Source organism: Teleopsis dalmanni, chromosome 1 (assembly GCF_002237135.1).
Source record: "Teleopsis dalmanni isolate 2A chromosome 1, ASM223713v2, whole genome shotgun sequence".
NCBI lineage: Eukaryota > Metazoa > Arthropoda > Insecta > Diptera > Diopsidae > Teleopsis > Teleopsis dalmanni.
Genome location: NC_051846.1, coordinates 148,046,487 through 148,071,533, shown reverse-complemented (window position 1 = coordinate 148,071,533; position 25,047 = coordinate 148,046,487). Strand labels below are relative to the sequence as shown.

The window sequence follows — 25,047 nt, the reverse complement described above, 5'->3', positions numbered from 1 at the left end:
TTTTCTTGAGAATCATTGTTTTACTTTTAATACTCACTACTATATTTGTAGTTTATAAAGTTTTACTTCATACATCAATTTTACCATAATACTCATAATTCTCAAACGCCTGACTACTAAACCAAGTTATCGGGTATATCAAGTACAATTTCAATAAAGTGATTGTTAGTGAGTTAATAATCATTATGCTCGGAGACCTAAACACTTGACTACGATACCAAGTTATCTGGAGTATGTCTGTGTATATAATAGAAAATGAACTGCAAAATTTTATTTATTTATTTTAACATGAATATACCATATATTCATCAAAGACGGAGTCAAAAACCAATGACATTCATTAAAAAAATGTTGGCTATGATCAGAACCTAACACTGAAGAAACTTCTAATTACAACAAAACATCGCTAGAGGTCAAAAAACGTATCAAGATAAGTCAACATAACCACAGTTAAATTCAGTATTGAGATTTTCAACCATTCAATCAACCTAATCCATCAAAACGTATACGTCCCTATGCGAGCCATTTTTTATTGTTTTAGCATCCAAATAGAGTTTTTCATAATCAACAAAGTAACCTAAGTTCTAAATCAACCTTTTATGCACGCATGATAATCGTATTGCTTAATCGACTTTCATACTGGCTAAACGATCCTCTCCAGGCGCGTTTGCTGCGTTTGTTCTCTCTTCTATCTCATACATGAAGCGTGGTTAGTGCTCTCTCAATGTGATCACTACACTGGACATATTTTTCTCTCCAAAGGCTTCTTTCTTCAACTACAGCTTCAAAGCCTTTTTTTTTTTGTTTGGACATCGTACGGTCCATTCTCAAGACGTGACTATACTAATGAAGCCACTGATTCGCTAAATGATGTAAGTATCATAGAATGGATCGTACATAATTTTTTCTGATGCAGAAAACGAAAACAGCCGAATGAGACAAAATAACATACATAATCGTAATAATAATATATAGTAGACTAGAATAGAATATACGCGATACTAGCTCCCAATGGAGCAGAGCACTGCGACCAGATTGCAACTGACCCTAACCGAACAGAAGACATTCCACCTTTCGAATGAAAGCCAGAATGTCGTCCGTTGAGGACCTCCTAATATCAGAAGGAGAGAGCAGCTCTCGTCCCAGTGACTTCCTCCTTGCCCAGATCAGGGCTGGGCAACCACAGAGAATGTGACTGGTACTCTCGTCTGCTTCTAAGCAGAGTCGACAAATCGGACAAACCTATTTTATTAAGGTGATAACGCAGTCCATGGTGACCCGTTAAATATCCCACCAGCAATCTCAAGTCTGATCTGCTAAGGAGGGATGCCTTGCCATAATTGAATGGGTGAACCAGCTGTTCACCCTGACGGTTACCTTGATTGTCGCGCCAGTAGCGACCTCTCTCGGCTGAGACACATTTATCAATTAGATACCTAGTTGTTGACCAACTTAATCCACAATAGGGTTCCGGTCCACAGGTTTGAGTGGCAGATCCTGCCCTTCCAAGACTGTCGGCAGATTCATTACCCTTTATTCTGTGTGCCCAGGCACCCAGCAAAGCGTCACTTTGTTTTTGCTAGCCAGCTGCTGTAGCATATCAAAGCAGTCTAATGAAAACTTTGAGAAAAACCTTCAGGAGGATGCAGCTTTGATTGCTGCTTGACTATCTATAGTGCACTACTTGAAGACAGTGCCATATACCCAGCGCTAGCGAGATTCTGGTGTTAGGATCAAATATTCCAACACCAACTCCTTCTTTGGTTTTTGAACCTTCGGTGAACCATAAAATTACTTCTGGTTCTGATCCAGGAGTGCCATTTTACTAGTCCAATCGATCGGGAATGAGGACTTCGAACTTTCTTCCGAAGGAATTTCTTCCGAAATTCCATGTTCATGTGATCTGTCCTATCGTTGATAATACATAGTAACATAATACATAATAAAATACAATTATACTTCCATTACACCTTTTTTCGGATTTTGGATACAGACTCACTCACTCCCTGTCCATATCTAATCACATATCACTATCACTCATCCGTTGCATGCAAAATAGTGCTGGGTTACGTTTTTTTTTTTAAATTGTAGGTTAAACCTCAGCTGACATCATCTTTCAGGCTTACGAGACGTTCTTATAAAAAACAGTGTGTAGTATGGATTTGATCATCACATATTCAGTTATAAATTTTTGACCATATTCTTACTTTAGTGTTTACTTTCAAAATTATAATTTAGTGTCGCATCAAATGTTTAGTAAATCGTACAGTATTCTAATAATTCACCATCTTCATAGAGACTTTATTTGATATCATTTGCTATTTTTCCCCATAAATTGTTATAACTTGAAATCGAAATTGACAGCCTTCCCCTGAGGAAAATAAAAACTGAAAACTGTAACAGGAACCGAGTGGAGAAAGTTTTAAAACAAAAACGGCGTGGAATTAATTTCCACGCAGTATTTGCGCAGACAATGTAGAATTATATTAAAAAATTTCATATCTAAAAACAAAAAGTTCTCGACGGAATTCATAGAACTTGGCTAAATGAAATTGAAAACCATTTCATAATTAAACTAAATATTGTTACCTTTACAGACTTTGTTTTATTTTGGGAAATGGGCTTCATAGATTTACACTGTTACATGCCAAATTCACATGCCACATTGAGTCGGAGCGTAAATTGTGGAGTTGGAGCGTAAATTTTGTTCTGGAAAAACAGGAAAGTATGTCACTGCCTTAGAGGCGCACTAATTAAATAGAGCATTTGTTACTAATTAGATTTTCCTACACATATGTTAAATCACTCATTACACTAGCCTAGAGTGATAAAGTATGAGCAAATACATTTGTAATGCTTAACTCGACTTTTTTCTGTTTTATTGCAAAATATTTTTCTCACATTTAATGCTTATCAACATTTCCGCAAACATTTACCATTAATTCAGTTCACATCCGATGGGTAAATAATTGCATTTGAAGTTTTTCTCTTGATGATACTGAGAAAAAACATTAAGTGCTGAATTCAAGAATTCAACATAGCCCACACCCACTCTCGCAGTAGTACATAGCGTCCATCAGTCCCACATTGCATAAAAGTATTTAGAGCACATAATCACTTAATAAAGCAATACCGACTTTAAATTCAACAAGGGAATCGCACTGCACGAGTTTAATCAGAACAATTTCTCCACAAAGCAACTAATATTTTACAAATGTACGAGAATCCGAGAATCCGAGAATACGAGAATACGAGAATACGAGAATCCGTAACGCTCATGGCTGCAATGAAAGTTTCCAGCTATAAACTAAATACTTCGAAAGTGTACCTATCGCTTGGGCACTGCACCAACGCAGTAAAGATGATTAATGACACCGGTGACAGTATCATCGCTTTCGGGATACTACCACCTTCCTGTGGACTAAATAGCAATTCGAGCTCGTGCACAGCTGCGGTGGAAAAGTAGCGCATAAATTTTTTATTGAATTTCTTGCACGAAATTGAAAATCTGAATTTGGCAGAAGTTGGCCTATACGTATAACGATTTCATATTTCTGTTCTATATTTGCACACATCCTTTTTTAATGTTCTCCTCCGTACGATAGGTACATGGAGTTGCCGAAATGTTCCAAACGCAACCACGAAGAGGTAAAATTTAATGTGAAGAAATTAAGGTAAGGAATCGATAAACATAAATTGTGGCAAATGAAAAGCAGCGTTTAATAATTCAATGAAAATAAAGTGTAATTGTATGCAAAGATCCATAAAAACAACGAAAATTGTTTGTTTTAATCTTATTTTTAATCTATGTAATATACTTTAAATTATTTTAATTTTCCTACTAAGTTTATTGCTGCAGAGCAAAAGAGAATAGAACATATTTATGATTTACTCATATGGAAACTGTGATAAGAATAGGGACCATCACAGTTATCAATAAAAAAATAAAAATCAACTAATAATTCTTTTTATTCCCATTTAAAAATAAGACAAAAAATAATAATTAAATTTGCTACATATTACCTTCTGCTCAAAAAGTATCCGGATTTTTGTGTTAACTACTCCTTAAGTAATAGACCTTTCTTAAAAATTTCTTTTTGTTCTGTTTGTACACTCCTTCTTGACATATGGTACAAATTTGAGCGCCACCTGTCAATTAGTTTGTTAACAGCAGTTGTTAATGTGAGACTACCTCAAGTGCATTTAGCGATTTTTACTATGGAAAATTCTTGTTGTACGCGATTTTATGACCAAACATGGCACCACTGTCATCGCTCAGGCACCATATTCACCAGATCTGGATCCGTGCGACTATTTTCTGTTCTCGAAACTCAAATTGCCCCTTCGTGGTGAGCGTTTTGAGTCAATTGAATCGGTAAAAGAGAATTCGCCGAAGGAACTAAAAGCCATACCTGCACGGGCCTACGAAAAGTGTATGGAAGATTGGGTTAAGCGTTGCCATAAGCTTCAGATGGAGCATATTTTGAAGAAGATAAAATAAATTTGGAATAAAATTTAAATTTGTGTGTTTTATTTACAATTTATATGTACTTTTTGAACAGAAGGTATATTTTTCAAAATAATTATTATTATGTGCCTTTTACTTTTTCAGGCACAAACCAAACCAAATAACTCTACTTTAAATATTCATATCATATCATATTATATAAGAACCGCATTAATTAATTTTTTTAACGTAATTATAGATATAAAACTATATTAAAAATATCGCAAACAGTAGTAAATTACAAGAATAACATTTGGCAGGGCACGAGTTCAACCCTTGGTAATATAAGATATAATTCCAAGAGCACTGATGATAGGTATTTGCCAATACTCGACAGCTGGTCAGCCAAAAATTCAATTAATCAATAACTAATTAAATTTTATTAATGTTAATTTTATTAATTTATTAATGTTAATATGATGAAAAAAAACTTATTATATATTCCGGACTATATATGTAAACTTAATTTAAACTATATTGAGAAGACTTCACGTGCTTATGTTCTGGACTATATATCCGCATTTATTTTGAACTATATTGATGTGTGACCTTTATTGTTCAAACGATGTAAATTATGGAGCTTCGTAAAACCAACCTAAATGTAATATGATTCCTTGTTCCAGAATATATCATTCACAAGGCCCAGAGAGTCACTATTTCATTTCATAAGCCATATGACTATTTGAGGCATAGCTTTTTATCTCCAAGTAACAGCTTTTATACTGTGTTTTATACTGTGATATTAATTTGATATTTTTTCTTTTCTACCTTTCTCTCTCTCTCTCTCTCTCTCTCTGTCTTTCTCTCTCTCTATTTTTCTCACGTTCTCTTCATCTCTTTCTCTCTCTCTTTACCTCTTTCTCTCTCTCTTTCTCGCTCTCTCACTCTCTTTTTTTCTATTTTTTTCTATTTTTTTAAATTTGATATGGTCAAAACTGTGGGTATACTTTAAAAAATTTTCTTTAAGTATATATTGCATATAAGATTTATGAAATCGCTAATTTAAATTTTCTGAATAAATTTCCATAAATTTAGAACAGTAAATATTTTAATTACTTTTCTTTTTAATAAAAAAACTCACTCAAATTGTCTCCGAAATGCCATAAACTCCACAATATATTATACGTATAAGATTTCTAGAGCCAAAGTTTTGGCCAATTAAAAATGTATCTGAAATGTAAATTCTCAAACTAACATTGGCTTTTATTTCCTAGCATAGAAATTTAAAAATTGCTTTCTGAAATATAATAAGTCTTGCTACTGCCTACTAAGAACTTGTAGACAAACTTCACTCTAATTGAATGTGATGAAGTCAATTTTGGTCAAAATTCGATACGTTTTTTAAACAACTCCCCATTTAGATATATAAACTCAAAAAACCTGTGATTAAAAATGTAAATAAAGTTTTGTACATAATCTTTAGCAAGGATTTAAAGATAAAGTTCTAAACACAACAAATATGCTATTCCAAATTTTATTTAATGTATGGATGTTATAAATGCAAGAATCAGAACAATTTACTATATAGGATATTTAGAATAGTTATTTAAATTTTTTGTAATGTAAATTAGTTGAGATATTTTAAAAGTTTTAAAATTACTTCCATTAAGCACTTGAACACTCATAGGTCCACCACATTAATGTCCTCTTCCATGTATTCATTTTCGATATCATGAGAAGGACGCACCGCAGAAGGTTGTGGCACATGTTCAGGTGGTTCTGCAGGACATTCACTTACTTGTTTAGATTTTTCCCTTTTTTTGATGGGTTTGGTTCTCTGCTTGCGAGGTGCATTAATGTGATACTTAAGTCCGTTCAAGCCCTTATATTTTTTATTACATCCTTCTATAGGGCACCTGTAGGGTTTTGCCTCTGAATGATCTGCTAATCGCACTGACAACTTTATAATTTCTTCCACAGTTAAACCACTTTGCTCAATATGAGTATTTCTGTTACATCTAGTCATTGTGGTAGCCCCTAATTCATTTTGCATTTCTCTAAGTGCGTTGACTTGACCAGCTATTGAAATAAGTTCACCTGGTGGATTTTGGGAATACATACCGCGACTTGTAGTTGGCATTTCAGTATTGAATTCCAATGCAAAAGAATTTCGGTCAGTAGTAGGTTCATCTCTTTGATCTGGTACTAATAACGATTCTGTATTGAAAATGCGACTGTTGGAAGCATTTTCAAACAGAAATGCTATATCAGATTCAACATCAGAGTCTTGATTACTTCCTGTTGGTGAGGATAGCCCAGCACTACGACTTACAAATAGTTCCATGGGTGACATTGATGGCATTTCAAAGGAATTGTATGAAGAAATTGAACTATTAAAATCACTTGCTTGTAAAAACGATTCAGGAGTATTCATGTTGACATTTAGGACAGATGAAGTTGATGGATGTTTGGCACGAGAACGATGGACTGGAGTCTCATTTGGGTTACCATTACCAACAATAGCTTGCAATGAAGATAAAGCATTAAAGTTTCGACGTGAACCTGAAGGTTGACTAACTGGACGACCTATTGTGAAGTCCGATACGGGGTTAGATTTTGTTATAAATTTAAGGTATAAAAGATATCTTACCCATTCTAACATCATTTATATCGTTTGGAAGCACTTTGCTTAAGGGCACCATTTGACATTGATCATTACTTATTTTCTCATCGTCGTCTAGGAAAACATGGCACCGTTCTACATGCTGAATTAAAGCTGCGAGTGAATTAAACTTTTGTCCGCAGTTGCGGTATTGGCATTGATTACCAAAGAAAAAGGCCATTATTATTATTTTTTTTTAATAATAATTACGTTAATCAAAGTCTTTGGAGAGTGTGTCTAAACACGTTCAGAGTGTGACAAATGCCAGACGAACAAAAACGAATGCAAATCGTTTAAGTTGACACAAATGAAGGCAAATATTTTTTTTTTTGTGACTTTAGGTATTGCCATGCAAGAAAATGTGTAATTATTGAAAATTATATATCAATTAACCAATTATGTAGAACGAATTATGCTATAAAGTGATTGGAAGTATTTTACTTCAAGTATTTCGGCGATTATATCATCTGTGAGGTCATAAATTTACGTCGGCCTTGCATATACTCTTTTGCATTTGCTTTAACCAAAGAAAAATCTTATATATATATTATAGTTTTGTAATAGATTTCTGATAGTTTTTAGATTCACATTAGATATACCAAACCGGTACGTAAGTGCAATAATTTTTGTTTTGTAAAATAAAATTAATGTGACTAACTTTTAAATAATGTACTGGATTTGGAAAAAATTGAATAATTTTTATTGCGCTTTCAATGGTGCCTATAGACATAGGTTTCATATATTTTTATTGTTTTTTTTTTAGTGTAAATTGTGCACTAATTCGTGATGAATTATATTGACTTTAAAATTAAAATCTTGTGCAGAGATAAGTCGAATGAAATTACTCTACTCATAGTGTAAACACTTTAATTTAAAATGACATTTTCTAAATCAACTCCATATCGAACGGTGGTGTGAACACCATACAACACTCTGCTTACTGATAAAAACTAGAAACGAAAACACATATTGACATTTTACTGCTAGCAATTCACCGATAATACAGAATTTTTAGAGTGACCTTAAAATTTAAGTTCCATTTGAATTATGGTAAATTAAATTAGCAGCACTTAAAAGAGCTACTACATGTCCGATGTGAACTAGTCCTGTTTCTTAATCGAATGTTTGCTGCCAACAGTTTTTTAAAGTATATCAAACATTAACATAACATTATTTCGGTTATAGTCTATTTAGACTATCATACTTAGCTCATTTTAAAGTTCTTTTTGATAGGAGGGAGGCTTTAGTTGGATTTCTCATTCAAAATCCATTCGGTACGAGTATAGCAAATCTCTTTTTGTTAAGTTCACGGATTCAGAGAATGCTTCCCAGAAAAACTCTAATTCGGTAATTACGAGTGCAAGTTATATTAAGTTATATTAAGAGCAAAGGGAACATAATGGAACATAATTCCAAACAAGAACTTAAAAAGATTTTTAATAAAAATATAATGTTAAATAATATATATAAATACACTCAGTAGTATTTCAAACAAAAAAAACTATTATTTATTTTTTTATTTTGTTTCGCTGTTTTAGGAGTATTCAAGCTTTAAGTAAGAAAGTGCAAACACTTAAAGTCGGTTTAGCAATGCACAATTAGGGAACACTTAAACGTCATGTGAGTTAATTTTTACTGTGTAAAGATTTAGAGAGTGATTATAATTATGAATAATATGACAATACGTATACATACTTATAACCGTTATACGGTTACGGTAATTATACTTACTTAGTTTAATTCCGTATAGATTTTGTATGAACTTTTTACGTAAAATGGCACATATTCCCATATATCTGTTTATTTGTCGAGTTAAGTAAAGTAGTTTGAACATAGCATTGTTATCATTTTTGATGAACTTCGAAATAATCAAATATTAATTCAAGTCAATATTTTACTGAAGAGCAAAAATAAAGAAAAATTGTCATCTGATTTTGTATGTAAATTTTTTATTCATATTTCTTATGTCGGCTGAGTGCTAAATAACTGCTAAGTGCTTTTTACTGGACACTGAAATATCATATAAACTGAAATAAAAAACACAAAAAATAAATTTAGTGTCAAATCTGCCTTGTAGTGTACAATGTGGGATGGTTCTTAAATTTTTTAAAATATAATTGCTAATTTGCCTAAATTAAGTCTTAACATGCTAATTTATATTACTCTCTTAAATTATTTTATCGTAACTTTTATTTCTGGCATGACAACTCTCAAAGTCGAAATCTGTACCGTTGACTCGTGTCAATTTTAACGAATTGTGCACTCGTTTTTTATCGTTTTGTATTTGTGACATTCGTGCAAATATGGCCGCGGTCTATTTAAAAAATCAAGGAGGGAAAAAAATTTTTGAATTAAAATAATTTATATGAATATTATTCGTTTTTCGAATTAATACTACTGTACCATAGAGCTTTAACTCCGATCAACTATTCTATTATTTCACTGCTATCGAAAGGTATGACTTTCTGACGTGTACACGTCATCGAATTTCCTTACGCAAAATCTTCCACAGTAGTTATGGTTAAAAACCATATAACTGATGTCGTATAACGAATATAACGGAACTGATGTGATACTATCAGTTGAGTCTTTGTGCACAATTTACTCACCCCAAACTGTGGCTTGATACGAAGAGGAGTTAAGGTATTATAAGATTTTTTAATAAATTTTCAATTAGTTGTACTAGTTAGTATATTATTTTGATTAATTCTTATGATATATCTGCGATGATAACTTAAATATGTTAGTATGTCACTTTGATGGACTTTTCTTGTGATGTTGGTTGGTTGGTTACAGTGGCAGGTCATAAGATAACTTCAAATGTACCTCAATTAGCGATTTTTCGCCGTTTTGTTACCACATTCCTCGCAAGAACCCTAGTATAGAAGAGTAGAGACTAAATCCATCCCACCGAATTTAGGTAATTTAACAGGTATTTCATCCTTACCATTGAGCAGTCTAATAAACTATCACAAAAGTATTTTCCTAAGAACCTATATCTTCTGGATGCTAGAGCTGGGCATTCACAGAGAAAATGTATTATTGTTTCTTTCTCCCGCGGGTTTCCACAACTTCTGCAGTGAGAGTTATGGGGAATACGCAGTTTCTCTGCGTGAGTTCCTAACCACCAATGACCAGTAAGAACCGCAATAAGCCTTGCAGTGTTTACGTGATCTCTTTTGATCAGTTCCAGGGAATTATTTTTATTATAGGTGGGCCACGTTAACCTGGAAGTTGACCTTAGTGCTTTCCATCTGTTATTCACGAGTTGCAGAAAGTAAAGAAAGGTACTTCTTTTGATGGTCTCCAGGGTAATATAGACTAATACCGCCAGTGACGCATCTAGGGAGGCACCAGAGCGGGCTAAACTATCAGCTTTCTCATTCCCTACGATGTTCCTATGCCCAGGAACCCAGATGAGTGTGATATCGGCCAACCGGTTTAGCTCGTCGATTGCTTTTCTACATTCTTTTACTATTTTTGATTTTGTTACAAAGGATTCAAGAGCTTTAATTGCTGCCTGGCTGTCAATAAAAATAGCAACACTACATCTGTTCTCGTGATGTACCTGAGATAATAACTTCAGTATGTTAATATCAACTCTTGATTTAATATCTCTCTGTAGCTAATGAAATAAATTTACTATGTGATGAATATTAAAAACATAATGGTTTTACAAAAACTTCATTACAATCATACAGTAGCTTTTATTGACTGTGTTTTTCTTTGAAATTAATGGAATAAATATTGAAGAGCTGCTTCATTTCTAATCTACTCTGTTTTATTTTCTTTGGGGTTTGCATTTTGTCCTATATTTTATTGACGTCCCAACTGTTTGCATAGGTAGATTAATATTTTATTACTTCTGTAGATATAATCTGAACGTGATTTAGTGTAAGGAGCCTCAATCATGTTGACATTTTTAAGGACAGGACTGTTTTTTTTTTTTTGGAATAAATCTTACAGCATTGTACCGAAAGCTGAATAGGTCATCTATAAGGTCTTTATAACGATTGATTATCTTTCATTCAATCATCAATCATTTATTATAGTGAATGATTTCGACGTTGCAAGCCTTTTTGTGTTAGGTTGGAATAGTAATATTGAACACCAATTCTTTTCCACTTCTCCAAGTTTTCATTCGCTGAAAACGTCACCGAGGTAAAAATCACCGAGGTAAGTTTGACAATCCTTTAGAATCTTTAGATGAACGAATTTTTATATATATAAAGTTTTAATACTTTTACCAAAAAATTACTGAAAATTAACAGAAAATGTTTAGTTTGAGTCACAATACGTACGGTAAACAATTTTTTCTTCTTAATGCTTCTACACTAAAGAAATGGTCTTATTCGATCACCATGAGTAAATAAACTGATTAATAATATAGGTCGGGATAACTTTAAAAACTATCATCCAATACAGTATCTGATTTTTGAAAAAAATGTTTTTAATGAGCTAATAGCGATAGTATATGAATGTATGAATGTAGACTGAACGTAGTCTTTGACGATGGCGTCCCGAGTGTTTAAAAAACAACATTTAAAAGGGCATTTAATCCCAAAACTTTGTTCCAATAACATTTGGATTTTAAAATTTGCTGCTTAAATAAAATATCTGCTAATTATCTGTAAAATATTTCATTCAGTAAAATGTTATTTCAACTTGAAGCCAAACAGCATTTGGTAAATATTGATTTTCTTGATTTTTTTCTTATTAAATAAAAGATGAAAGTATTTAGAGTATTTGTGGAATAGATTACAAAACAGAATTTAATATTAATGACTTCCTGAATGGCATTAAAAGTTCTTAACACGCGCACAATACAAATCAAAGCTGCGACTTGAGAACTGCAAACGCTGCAAGTCACAGGAGAAAATTAACTCCAAAAGTCCAGCGTTGATGTCATCAATCTTCGTTCCAAATGAAGTGATACAAAAATATTTATTCGATTGTAAAATGTTTGTTTTTTGCTACTAGTAACAGAGCATCACAGTTTCCACCAACACAAAACATGAAGATTAACAAATTCCAACTTGAGTTTATGATTGATGCAGGACATTAAAGTACAACCACTTTTGGGTGAAAATATTCATTTAATAAAATTTAAATAAAATTTAAAAATCTTCGCATAACTCCTAAAAGTACGCAAAACTACAATCGGTTGTCTGAAATTAGCTAAAGTATAAAAGTCAATATAGTTTAAACTCTCCACACTGATTTGGGTTTTAAACTGAACCTTCCTTGTATTCAGAAGAACTAAAAAAAGGGAAAACGTTAGTTCCATGTTTGCTGTTTTCTCGTGCGTTAAAATGTTTACGCAGTATTTTTTGTCAAACGCACGCATTTTTTGTATTTCACAGATTCTTTTTAGTTCCGAAAAGGTTGCCAGTATAAAATACTCGCACTCACATCGAATTTATTTCAGGGAATTGTGCTATTTTTTTTGGTTTGGTGCACAATATGCTGCTGTGGTAGCAATATTTTCCAGTTGAGGAACTAAATATTGAGATACGTCTTTACGTGTTTTGATTTTTAAATTGATTTGTTTTGGTTCTGACCCTTGCGGGATTTTGCTTGAGTTAACCTCTTAAAGTGGTCAGTTAATGTGGCTCTTAGCGTATGTCCTTCTGTTAGATATTTGCTCACGAAATCCCTTAAATTTTTGGCTTTTAAATCTGGTAGGGAACACATAATTTTAGTGGTTATAAATTAAATGTATTTTACTCAATATACATCCCAAAATAAATTACATATATTTAAATAAAAATAAAGAACTTCATTAAATAGCTTAAGTAGCAATACTGTATGAAAAAAACATTGAATATACTAAAATGCAAACTTCCAACTTAGTAAAGTTGGTCTACAATTTTATTTTAATATTTAGCGAACAAAGAGTTGTAGGACTTTCAGTTTAAAATACTTAACTGGTATAAATAACTGTTGCTCCTCCTAGGAATTAAAAGCTTCAATACATAATATATCAATAACTGTGTTAAATCAGTTAGCAAACTAGCAACAAATGATTTTATTATCTTAATAAAATATTGTATTTTATTTTTGTATATAGTTTTTTGAAGAGCTAGCTTGCAAATACAGACACTTTGATCAACTTATTAAAAAATGTCATATATATATGAAGGTGAATATCAAGCAAAATAGTATGAACTTAATCACTTAACATTGAAGATAATCATTTAGCATTTAATAAATCATATTTTAGAACAGCAAAAACTGTGACTACCTTCAGCTCAAAAAGTACTCGGATTTTGTAAATAAAACACAAATTTAAATTCTATTCCAAATTTATTTTATCTCCTTCAAAATATGCTCCTTCTGAAGCGATACACATATACCAACGCTTAACCCAATCTTCCACACACTTTTCGTAGGACCGTGAAGGTATGGCTTTTAGTTCCTTCAGCGAATTCTCTTTTACCGATTCAATCGACTCAAAACGCTTACCACGAAGGAGCAATTTGAGTTTCGGGAACAGGAAAAAGTCGCAAGGATCCAGATCTGGTGAATATGATGCCTGAGCGATAACAGTGGTGCCGTATTTGGTCATAACAACAAGAATTTTCCATAGTAAAAATCGCTAAATGCACTTGAGGTAGTCTCACATTAACAGCTGCTGTAAACAAACTAATTGACAAACAAACTAATTGACGGATGGCGCTCAAATTTGTACCATATATCAAAAAAGGGTTTACCAACATAAGAAAAAAAAATTTTGAGAAAGGTCGATTACTTAAGGAATAGTTAACAAACAACAAAATAACGGATACTTTTTGAGCAGAAGGTATAAAAAAATGAAACATGAGGAATACTTGCTGAATAGAAAATAAATATATGCCTTTTGTTTAGTTCCAGTGCCGAAAAATGAAAAATAACATAATTAGTAATAATTTATATATGAAATCAATAATAACATCGAGTTAGATCGAAAAAATAATATTGCACTTTTTTTGCATTCCGACAGAAGACCATATTAGTTTATACAAAATCAATATATCAAACCAATACAAATTAATTAAGACTACGATGAATTAATAAACGAAAAATGTAAGGATTGCTTAATCAAAAAGATCAGACTCCTTAGAGAAGTAGAGAGAAAAACACAAGAGTCCTTAGGAACAGTCCGTGGCTAATAAAATATTGAACAAGAAAATATGTAGACTTGGTATCTGAAAAGCTTGAGAAATGAAATTGTAACCATGTAGAGTCATCAGCTACAGGACTTTATATACAGCAAACTACATGTTATGGTCTGTAGAAAATATCTGCTCGAAAATAATATAAATTCATTTAAATTCTACTTAATCTTGACCTAATATATACCATATTTTATCAATGCGTAAATAATTTTTTTATATATGAAAGCTAAAAATGCAATGCTTTATAAACTTATAAATCTGTTTTTATATAATAATATATAATAAAAATAATATTATATCTGAAGGATATGAATACTTATTAATGATTAAAAACAAGCACACCAATTGCTTTCCCCAACGTTTATATTTAATTCAATCATTATGATTCCATTTTCTTCTGCTAAAATTTTGGTTCTCACCTTATATACATTTGAGCATAATTTCAACAACTTGTTAAGCTATGTATAACTCAATCATTTTCGTCCAATAATTCCATGCCTTACGATACCTAACCAATTGTGTATCTTTGCTGTTTTTTGCTTTTATTTACGTTAGAAGAAAAAAGTCACAGCGTGCTATTTTATCCCACTAAAACCACTTCATAGAAAATTTTTAACACTGGCATGGAACCAATGATATCTCCCTGTAGGTATAAAATATGTAACTTTACGAAATTTTTTATTCTTTCCTTCCTTCTATTTGTTTGTTGGTGGCTCTTGTGTACCTTGACTCTTTATTATATATAGTATCTGGTTTTCTATTGCTGCGTGCCGGTTAATTATATTATGATTGACTTATTTAATACTTATGATAAGTAGTTATTAACTATTAATCAAAATTTTCGGACATCTAAAATACCATATCTGTAAGCTTTATATATACATTATTATTATTAAATAATGGGCTATGGACCGCGACCTAAAAGAACTATTGTGCGCCTAAGGGTCCAACTAAAACAATTCTAGACTATTAATAACACTCTTAATTGCTGTAGGCTTATTTTTACCTATTTGATTTGGGACTAAGATACCGCTTCCTAGGTAGTCGAGTCTACGTCTTGTCGCCGCTGGGCAGTTGCATAGGATATGTTTTAATGTTTCCTTCTCCACATAACAGAATCGACAGGAATCACTTTCTACCACAGTTTCGTAAGTTTATAGATATATATATAATAACAGTTATAAATTTTTGTGAACAACAAATTTAAAATGTAGTTAAATAAATCTAATAGTTAATACCAATATTATGACTAACAATGTAAGTTTGCGTAACTTCCAAAGATAGCCTGTTAGTTTGGTTTTTAATTTCAGGTAATGTTGAATTTGGGTGTATTCTTTAACTACTGAAAAAAGAATTTTTTATTGCTTCCTTAGATTCTTCCGTAGAGTCTGAATTCAAGCAGTATTCGAGGTTTAAAAATCCAAGCCTTGTGAAAGATCCAAAATTCTATTATATCTGTTAAAACTAAAGTCGATTATGATTCTCAATTTCAATTTTTATGTTATCAATTTATTCGAAACTCCGTCTATGAGATTAGAAAGTCAAGAAAAATTTTGCGTAAAAAATTTCATAGTCATATAAATTATGAATGAATAAATAAATACTCATAATGAATAACTATTCAAATTTCTCTCATCAATTTTTGTTATTCTTTGAGCAGAAGATATATGCATAATGATTCTTTCGGTGCAATGCATAATCATGTTTTCTAAGTCTTACGCAGCAATTTCCATCTCACTCTAAACCTTTAATATAAACCAATGTTATTGCAATGTTATGGCAATGTTATTTCCTAAGATACACAGATTACATATTGCAGTCCTTTCATGATCCTTTAATTAATTTCACACCACTTTAGTTTGACAAAATTACAAATAAATACACTGAAAGCTATAGAAAAGAAAAAAACAAAAACAAAAACAACAACAAACACAACTGCAAATACCTTAATTTCTATGTATTTATGTGCAACGTGCACGTGGCTTGCTTTATGTTATTGCATAAAGGAATTGTGACAGAAAGGAAAATTACAAGCAACTACACACTCACACACACACACACACTCTTACCGTTGCCGTTGCCGTTGCTATGAATGAATTTGCCGCTTACCTGCACGTTGCTTACGTTTATGACTCTCATATGTGGGGATGTATGGTGGCTGGCTGCAGTGCGCGAGGGACTCAAAGGTGCCCTTTCACTTGTAGGTGTTTGCGAATGAAAAATAAATTTTATTACTTTATAATTCATAAAGTGAGTGTTAGTGTGTGAATAAATAAATGCGATATGTGTACGCTTGCTGTAGCCATAAAAAGACACAAACACAAGCACAAACACACATGCACTTGTTTCACAGCGAATGAATTTATTATATTTTTGTTTGCTTTTTGTATTAATTTTGAATTTATAATTTATTTACAAGTGCTTTGCTTTATTTGTGTGCGTGTGCGTGTGCGTGAAATAATCTTCAAAGCCTTTAAAATAAAACAAAAAACTTAATGCAACACATAAAATATAATACACAAACGTGATTTATGCTCTCAACTCCAAACAAACTTATGGGAAGTTTATTTTAATTTTTCAATATAACATATAGACTTTAGAAGTGAAGATACATTAGTTAGTTGGTAGGAGTTAACATGAAGACTAAAATATAATTTTTCATTGTAGTATTTTATTGTAGTATGACTTATCTGAAGTGCATTAAATATAATGTATATAAATAATTTGAGTCATACATAATATAAATGTATTTACTTAAAGCCTACATGAACTCCATTTAAATATAGACATTAACAACTACTCGATTAATACTCCAAATAGCCGTCAATTTAACATTAGCGAGTGAAGAACTTCAAAGTGACCCTCTACCACTTAAATATTCTCCACAAAAGTCAGCGCTATTTGTCTTTTCTAATCTTTAGTTTTTCTCCTTTTTTTCTCCTTTTTTTGTCCTTTTTTCTTCTTGATATTTGATGTCTCAATGTGCGTTCTTATGTGCCAAGAGTATTTATAAAAGCCATAATTGCGGCCATTTTTCTAACAGCTCCGAGCACACTACAAAGAAATAAAAAGTGCTGCTCCGTCTTAAGTATGCATAAAATACACTCGCATAAACTAAAAGCAGAAGCAAAAGAAGTGAACAACAGAGCAAAAACTATAAACACACGCTTATCACGCACATATACTCATACGTTTACCAGCAATCGTGTAAATTTACTTAAAGCATTACACTAACAACACAATCAAGCAACAAATTGCAGCAAAATTGTTACATTATTGTTTTTTTTTTGTGTTTGTGTTTTTGTTTTTGTGTTTTGATTTTTTTTTTAGTTCATACAGTTGAGCTCGTACAAGTACTTAAACCACATTTGCCTAAATTAAACACACTTCAGAGTGTGTGTGTGTGTTTGTGTGCTCGTGTGAGTAATTTAATGTGCGTGAGTGTTGACATAAAATGTTAACTAAGAAAAGTCTTAATCTTTGTTGATGTGATTTTGATTGTTATTGGTAACATAACATTTTCCGACTTATTAACTGGACTCAGTGCTGTTAACTACTAGGCAACTTTTATTTGCGTTGAAGTTACTGGGATGCCAGAAATATATTCATTAACTTTGCTAAAATATGAAATTGGCAAAAAATTATTTTTATTTTTACAAAAATTAATTGAATAGTATTGAAATTTAACAATTAAAAATAAAAATATAATTAATTCAACTATTCTATAGCGGGTTTATGATTTCGTTCTAATATAAACAAATCAAGTGAATTTGTTAATAAAACCTTCACAGCAAAAACTACAGAAAAATGAGCGAACAAAAAAGTCAAGTACGGCTTTGTTTAATTCAATTGGTTAAAAAGCGCTGACTCTGAGCTTCCTATTTGGCAGGGCACGAGTTGGATTCTAGATACTTGCAGTCTCAAAAAATTATTTAAGACTAATTAAATACAAGAATTATTTGCAAGACCACTAATGTTAAGTATTTGGCAGCACTCGAAACAGCTGTATGTCAGCCGAAAATTCAATTAATTAAAATAATTTAAAAAGAATTTTTGTTTTTTAGTTAATTTAAATTTAAATACAATACAATTTTTTTTTTAGTAAAATAGAGTTATCAACTCTATGGTTCTCATTTTGCAATGACATATGTCTTCCATATGTCCTGTCATCCAGAACGTTACGTGTTTAGTTTAAAGTTTGCTATTTTGCAATATAGACTCGCTTTATGTGAAACATACGCTAATTAATTGCTCTTGAAACATCGTTTGAATGAATGTTTTTTTCAATGCTGAGGCATATTTCTGCTTGGTGGATATATCAACAAGCAAAATTGTAACATCTAAGGCAGTAAAAACACACAACTAAGGGCCATGTTATGCAGAGGGTATCGGGCACGGCAAAATTGGCTCTTTCCGGCTATGCCGAAAATGCATGCTGCATAACATACATTTCAGTATTGCCAATTTTGTATTTTTACTACTTCTTGGTTCTTCTTGATTATGCCTAAATTTAAAAGGAAATGTAGATATGCTTACTTTCAATTTGCCACCAAAAATAACTAGCAAGAAAAAACTTATAGAGGATGTAATAATTTTATTTTTTTATTATATTATCTTATAATAGTTGTTAACAGTACTTAACAGTACTTACGGCTCTCTTTAAAATCGAAAAGTGTGATAATTATATTATTAACGATTTTTAAAAAAGATTGTGTTGCTTACTGCTATTTTATCTCCAAAACGTATTAGAATTGTAATAATTTGATCCTAAAAGGCGCAAATTTTGAAATTTAATAGCAAACAACACTGTTTTGCTTTAGTACCGGAGCACAAATACGCCCACTCTCATGCCGGAGCTTGAACGACCATATTGTTTTTTCTCTCATTCTCAAATTTAAAATTTACATTGAAAACAACAACAATTGTGCTCATGCCATGCTTGAGACACTCTGCATAACATCGCCCTAACTGTCATAAGCCCATTGCATCGACAAAAGAGTCAGTACATGATATAGTATATGGTAGTGTTAGTGTTAAATGAAAATATTGAAGATATGGCACTAACCAACCGTTATGATTATTACTACTACATGATTATAACTTTTTTTTCGCATATAATTGAAGATATTGATTTTAAAAATATGCTTTATAAAAGGGAAGGTGTCAAAGACACTACTGGGCCTATTTACACTATCATGAACGCGAGATGAACTTGACGACAACATGAACTAACATGAACCGTTGTGTGTAAATGGATAAAATGATTGTGTGTAGTAGTGCATAGCAACAAAATTCAAAGTATTCACAAAACCAAAACATAACATTGTAGGTATATGCATACGTGTCAAGTTGAAAAAAGCATTAAATATCTTGGCTTAAAATTCATGAACAATATCACACACTCTCTTCCCTCTCTCATCTATCAGAAACCGGGTTTTAACTTCATATACATGTTACGTTCATGATAATGTAAATTGGGTCAATAAGTAGTGGAAGATTCTACTTATTGATGATTTCTCATTAAAGTATTCACGTGATATGGCATACTTATCATAAGAAGCGACTAAAATCCAGTAACCTATATTCTATATCCTAATGTTTAGAATAATGTGGATAACTTTGTATTATAACACAATCAATTTGGGCAGGTACGTAGCTGGAGAGAAAGCTTGACAGGCTGATGCACTTCCCTCCAATAAAGCGAATGACTATCTTTATACATATTTCTATCTAAATTTCTGGAAGTAAAATTTTTCTGTTCTAAAATTACTGAATAAAAATAATTTTTGTTAGAAAAGTCAGTCTGTTAGAGTCACCTCTAATAGAGGTTATAGTCATCTATTAGAAGGATGGGTCATATTTGAACAAGCTAAGAAATGAGTTTCACTTTTTCACTATCCAAGCTCAGAAAATCTTTAACCGCACGGTGCGATACATAGATTTTGGATCAATCATCGAATAATCACGAAGCTTTTGAGGAATACATAAATTAGTTAGTGAGATGGGTGAGACTCTGCAGAAACCCCCCAACATCATAGAGTAAAAGTGCCGAGACCCACTAAATCGGAAAATACTGAACATGAACTTTTTCACTAATGATTCCTGTTTTAAATGATCACTTAAGTTTCTGATTCTGATATCCGTAATGTATTATTCATTAATGAGGAACAAGTGCTTAAAATTATTTCAGTTACGAACTGTAACTATAAAAATAACTCTATAAATAATTTTTAAACCCAGTTCAACCCCAACGTAGTTTTAAAGAAAATTAATCATAAAAAATGTAAGTTTGATTCATCAAAAGAATTGCTACTGAAAAAAAGTTAGTACTTTAAATAGTTGAAAATAACGATATTTAATTATTTAAAGATTATTTATTATATTTAACTACTTAAGAGAAATATACCATAGATGTAGAATCATGCTCCCGACTTCGACATTTTAATTGGATACCATGAAAGCTTTACCCATAATAATACACACGAAAAAATAAATTAAATAGTCATAAAATTGCATAATAGTTATAATTCCTTCATTATTGATCATGAATATATAAAATTGATTTATTTATTCAATTTTTCCATTACAAATAATATTCTTCTTCTAAGTATCTTAAAGGTTAATATTTTAACACTCTCCTCCAAATGTTTTTCAGTGATTTTTGTTGTTAGTATCTTACTTGTTTTTCTCATACGAGCAACTGCAGAGTAATAATTGCTCTTGAAATGATTCCCATTGTCTATGGTAGGATTTCAGTGAAGAGCTTTAATGAGGACGAAACACTCGAACTCAATTCTTCTCGAGTGGAATGAGTGTCATTTTGTTGTTGAAAACTTTTGCATTAGAAATATCAGAAGCAAATGAATACTATGGCAAATAATTCGGAGCTATGTCTATAAGTTTATAGAACAAACAGAAAAAAAAAACTGAAAACTAAGATACGCATTACTACTTGCACACTTTAAACTTCACAACATGCAGAAGTGTTTGAATTATTTATTTCTATTTAAAATAGAAAAAATAAAAATACAAAATAGAAAATATTTAAATAAATTGTATAAATTTCATTTAGTTAACATTTAAAGAATATATATTTATACCAAATATTCAATCAAACTCTGTAAAGTAGGTTCTACAACACTTTTTAGTGACGCCACAGGGCTTAAAGACTTACTCTAAGTCCAGGAGGGGACACAATAGACACGATGGTCGCAGTGCCACATATACTAAATTTTTAATATATATCATATATTTCACGTAAACTATTTAGTCTATTTAGTTTAGTTTTATTTAGTTTATTTAGTTTTTAATTTAAGAAGAAAAAGGTGCTCAAACAATGATGATAAAGCAAACTTCCATAACTTGAACCTCTATAACTCGAATTTTTCTATAACTCGAACTAAAAACAGTGAATCAAGGGTTTAGAGAGCAAATTACATACAATTCTGCTTCCATAACTCGGACGTCTATAACTCGAATTTCTCTATAACTCGAACAAAAATTTTGTTCCGTGCCGATAGGAATATAGGAAAATGCATTCTTAAGTCGAAATTTTGTTTTAAGTATAAAAATATTTTGCTGTTAGGGGAAGTCCCGTTTTACAAACCAAATGTTTAATATTTTCTCTCTTATGTTGCTTCTTTGTCAACGTGACTTAAAATAAATAAAATAACATCCTATTCTCATAACGATTATATTGAGCTTGATAATGAAATTTGTACATCAGGTTTTCCTATAGAAGACGATATTATTGCGCATTATAGCTCTGAATTAGTGAATCCGATTCTAAGTGGAATCGAAAGTAATGATGAGGGTTCGGTGGATGAAATTGTTCATTAGCCTTCTAAGAATGAAGTAAAAAATTCATTCAAAAATCTGAATTTTTATTTAAAAACGAATGATACTCCAACAGATAATCACTTTAAAGCTTGAAATAATTTGGAATCTTTTTTTATTGAAAATAAGAAAAAAAATTAAAATCCCAAACACTAATTTTTAATTATTTCACTTTACTATAACTTCTGTGCTATATTTGATTTTAAATAAGTAAATAAATATCTTAAAATGTAATTCTAGTTTTTTACAAATATAAAAAAAAATAAATAAATTCTCTAACTCGAAGTCTCCATAAGTTGAACCTTTTGTTTGCAAAATTGGGCTTCGAGTTATAGAAGTTTGACTGTATATCCAACACTCGATTAAACTAGAGTAGCAGCAATCAAAGCATTATCACAGCTTTCATTCAGAAGTCGGAATGTCTTCTGTTTCGGTAGGGTCTGTTTCAATACAAAAGATCTACTATACTCGTAGTGCTCCACTTTTTTGGAAGCTGGTACCCTGTTCACTCCTATTCCTAAGTTTCAGACTTCGAAGGAATAGTTTTTTTTTTATTTTAAATATAGTTTTTATTTAAAAATGTATATACGGCTGGACAAGTCATAGTATATGGAAACACTTTTTAAAGGAACTAAATTTTTTAACAAGTTTTTATTGCATGTTCATAAGTTACAAATTGAATTACAAAAATAGCTTTCTCTTATTAATAACAAAATTTTCATTTCATTTTAGTTAATTTATATATCAAATAATGAATTTTCATGAAAATTACTTTTCTTACATTTTGACTTCATTGCGAAAAAGTACTTATTTTCGAAATGAATTCTTAATGAAAAATGCAATCTTTGCATTTCACTTTAATGTAGTGCAAAACCACAAGGAGTTCATCGCTCTACTGCATTACTGCATTACGAAGGAAAATGAAAAATGCTTTACGCTGAGGTTTTCGCTTTTCATATTATTTTCTGTACAATTTTTAAATCATAAACCACTTTTGTGGCTGGATTTGTTGGAAGAATGAGAAGAATTTTCCTTTTCTTTTCCATTTTCATATTGCTTCTTTTTCCAACCATTTATGCCATTTCCGATTTATAAATAAACGAAGAATAAAAAAATTAAACCAATAACTTTTGTCTCTTACCAAATTCTCGAAATTAAGAAGAAACTCTGTGTAGTGCAAAAAGTAGATGGAGTACTTTGGTTTTCCAAAAAAAAAAACAAAAAAAGAAAACGGAGCTTAACTTTTGTAATTTTATGTGATGAACAACTTTGTTCCAAAATAAAACCAAATTGCTAAACACAAAAACCAAACTTCAATTCGCAAAATAAGTAATTAAAAGATACCCTCATCGGAGTGTACAATTTCTGATTTCAATGTAATCAACTTTTTACTATTTAATCTGAAGACTGGATGGGTAAATGCAAGATTCAGGATCTACTCAATCATTTTTGTTACTATGACCACAGGTATGGTAAATAGGTGTTTCCGTTATAAATTTTATGTTCTTATTACCTAGATTCACATATAAGTAATTAAAGTAGGAGAAGATTACCCCTTTTTGTGGAAATTAATTTTATTTATTGACATTCGGGTTTGAGTAGAGAATAATATCTGTCATCTTAATATGCATTGACACCTCAACTGCTCAGCAGTTGCTGCGGAAATTAGAAAATATGCAGGAACTCATTCTATACTGCTTTTAAAATATATTAAGGAAAAAGTTAGCATACTTCTCAATACATCAGGCCAGCTCTGGTTAAGCCACATAACTTCTTTTTCGTTTAATTTAATAAAAGGACTTTTTTTGCGGTAAGAAAACTTCAGAAACTACAGTGTTAAACTTGAACCCATCAAAAACCACCTCTAAGAAGTGATTGTAATAGATCCCCCTAAATGTAGCTATAACCCTATTCCAGTAATCAAAACTAGACAGCAGAGCAGATGGGTTTAGTATTTAGCAAACTAAATTTATCAAGGTCGAAAAATATGGTTTTCTTTATTCAGTAGGTGGAGTTTATGCAACCTCACAAGAGGGTCTAGCTAATTATAAACTCTACACTCGCAATCATGATAGCGCCGATTATAGAATTCAAAAAAAAAGGCTATACAAAACTCATATTAGTGCTCTTATTTATGCACTTTAAGGGTTCGATGGGAAAATGCAAGATTCGAGATTTCCGCAATAATTTTTGTTACAGTATCCACAGGTACGGTATATGCACGATTGGATTAAAAGTCTCATTTTCTTGAAAACAAAACTTAACTCGATATAAAGTTATACATTTAAAAAGCTGACATAGGAAGGGATTACCTCGTTTTATTTAAACAAGAACCATGTTAACCATTAATGTTCGAGAATAAAGAATAAGCTGAAACTCATTTTATACTGCTACAAAGGTATATAAACTATTCAATCAATCTTTTAATAAGATTGAAGACGAGATCCCATCTTATACATTTTCACCAGGCAATTAGTCGTATTCCTAATCACGTGTCAATGAGCTTAGAGAAATATTTTAAACCCATTTTTTGAACATATTATTTCAGTTGTGAACAATATAGTTTAGTACTGGAGTAATGGAAATAGATGCTATCAAAAATAATTATACTCACATATATAAAGAATACGTTATTATTATTAAATAATGTTCTATGAATGCACTCTTATCTTAAAGATCTAGCCTAACGACCCAATTAAAACAATTCTAGACTATTGATAAATCTCGTAATTGATCTAGCTTATTTTTATCTATTTGATCTGGAACTAAGAACCCGCTTCCAGGGTAGTCAAGTCAACGTCTTGCCACCGCTGGACAGTTGCATAGAATATGTTCTGATGTTTCCTTCGTCTCATGGCAAAGTCGACAGGAATCAGTTTCTACTGCTCAAGAAATACGTTAAGAAAGGATTGAATATTTTAGAATAAAAATTAAAAAGTGGAAAA

General features: G+C 31.4%; 1 protein-coding gene across 1 annotated transcript; it reads right to left on the bottom strand.

Annotated features, from left to right (window-relative positions):
* Window positions 1-5,973: 5,973 nt before the first annotated feature.
* Window positions 5,974-7,387, bottom strand: LOC119667759 (juxtaposed with another zinc finger protein 1-like). Its single transcript, XM_038077066.1, has 2 exons — window positions 7,098-7,387; window positions 5,974-7,033 (listed from the first exon to the last, which is right to left on the bottom strand). Exons 1-2 carry the CDS (start codon window positions 7,288-7,290, stop codon window positions 6,129-6,131), a joined length of 1,098 nt encoding a protein of 365 aa, XP_037932994.1. The 5' UTR covers window positions 7,291-7,387; the 3' UTR covers window positions 5,974-6,128.
* Between the last annotated feature and the right edge of the window lie 17,660 nt (window positions 7,388-25,047).

Excerpts from the sequence above, each read along its gene's own strand:
- LOC119667759 (XM_038077066.1), bottom strand. The coding sequence starts at position 7,290 with ATGGCCTTTTTCTTTGGTAATCAATGCCAATACCGCAACTGCGGACAA. Across the intron at positions 7,034-7,097 it reads TATAAATGATGTTAGAATGG|GTCGTCCAGTTAGTCAACCT; the intron begins GTAAGATATCTT and ends ACTTCACAATAG.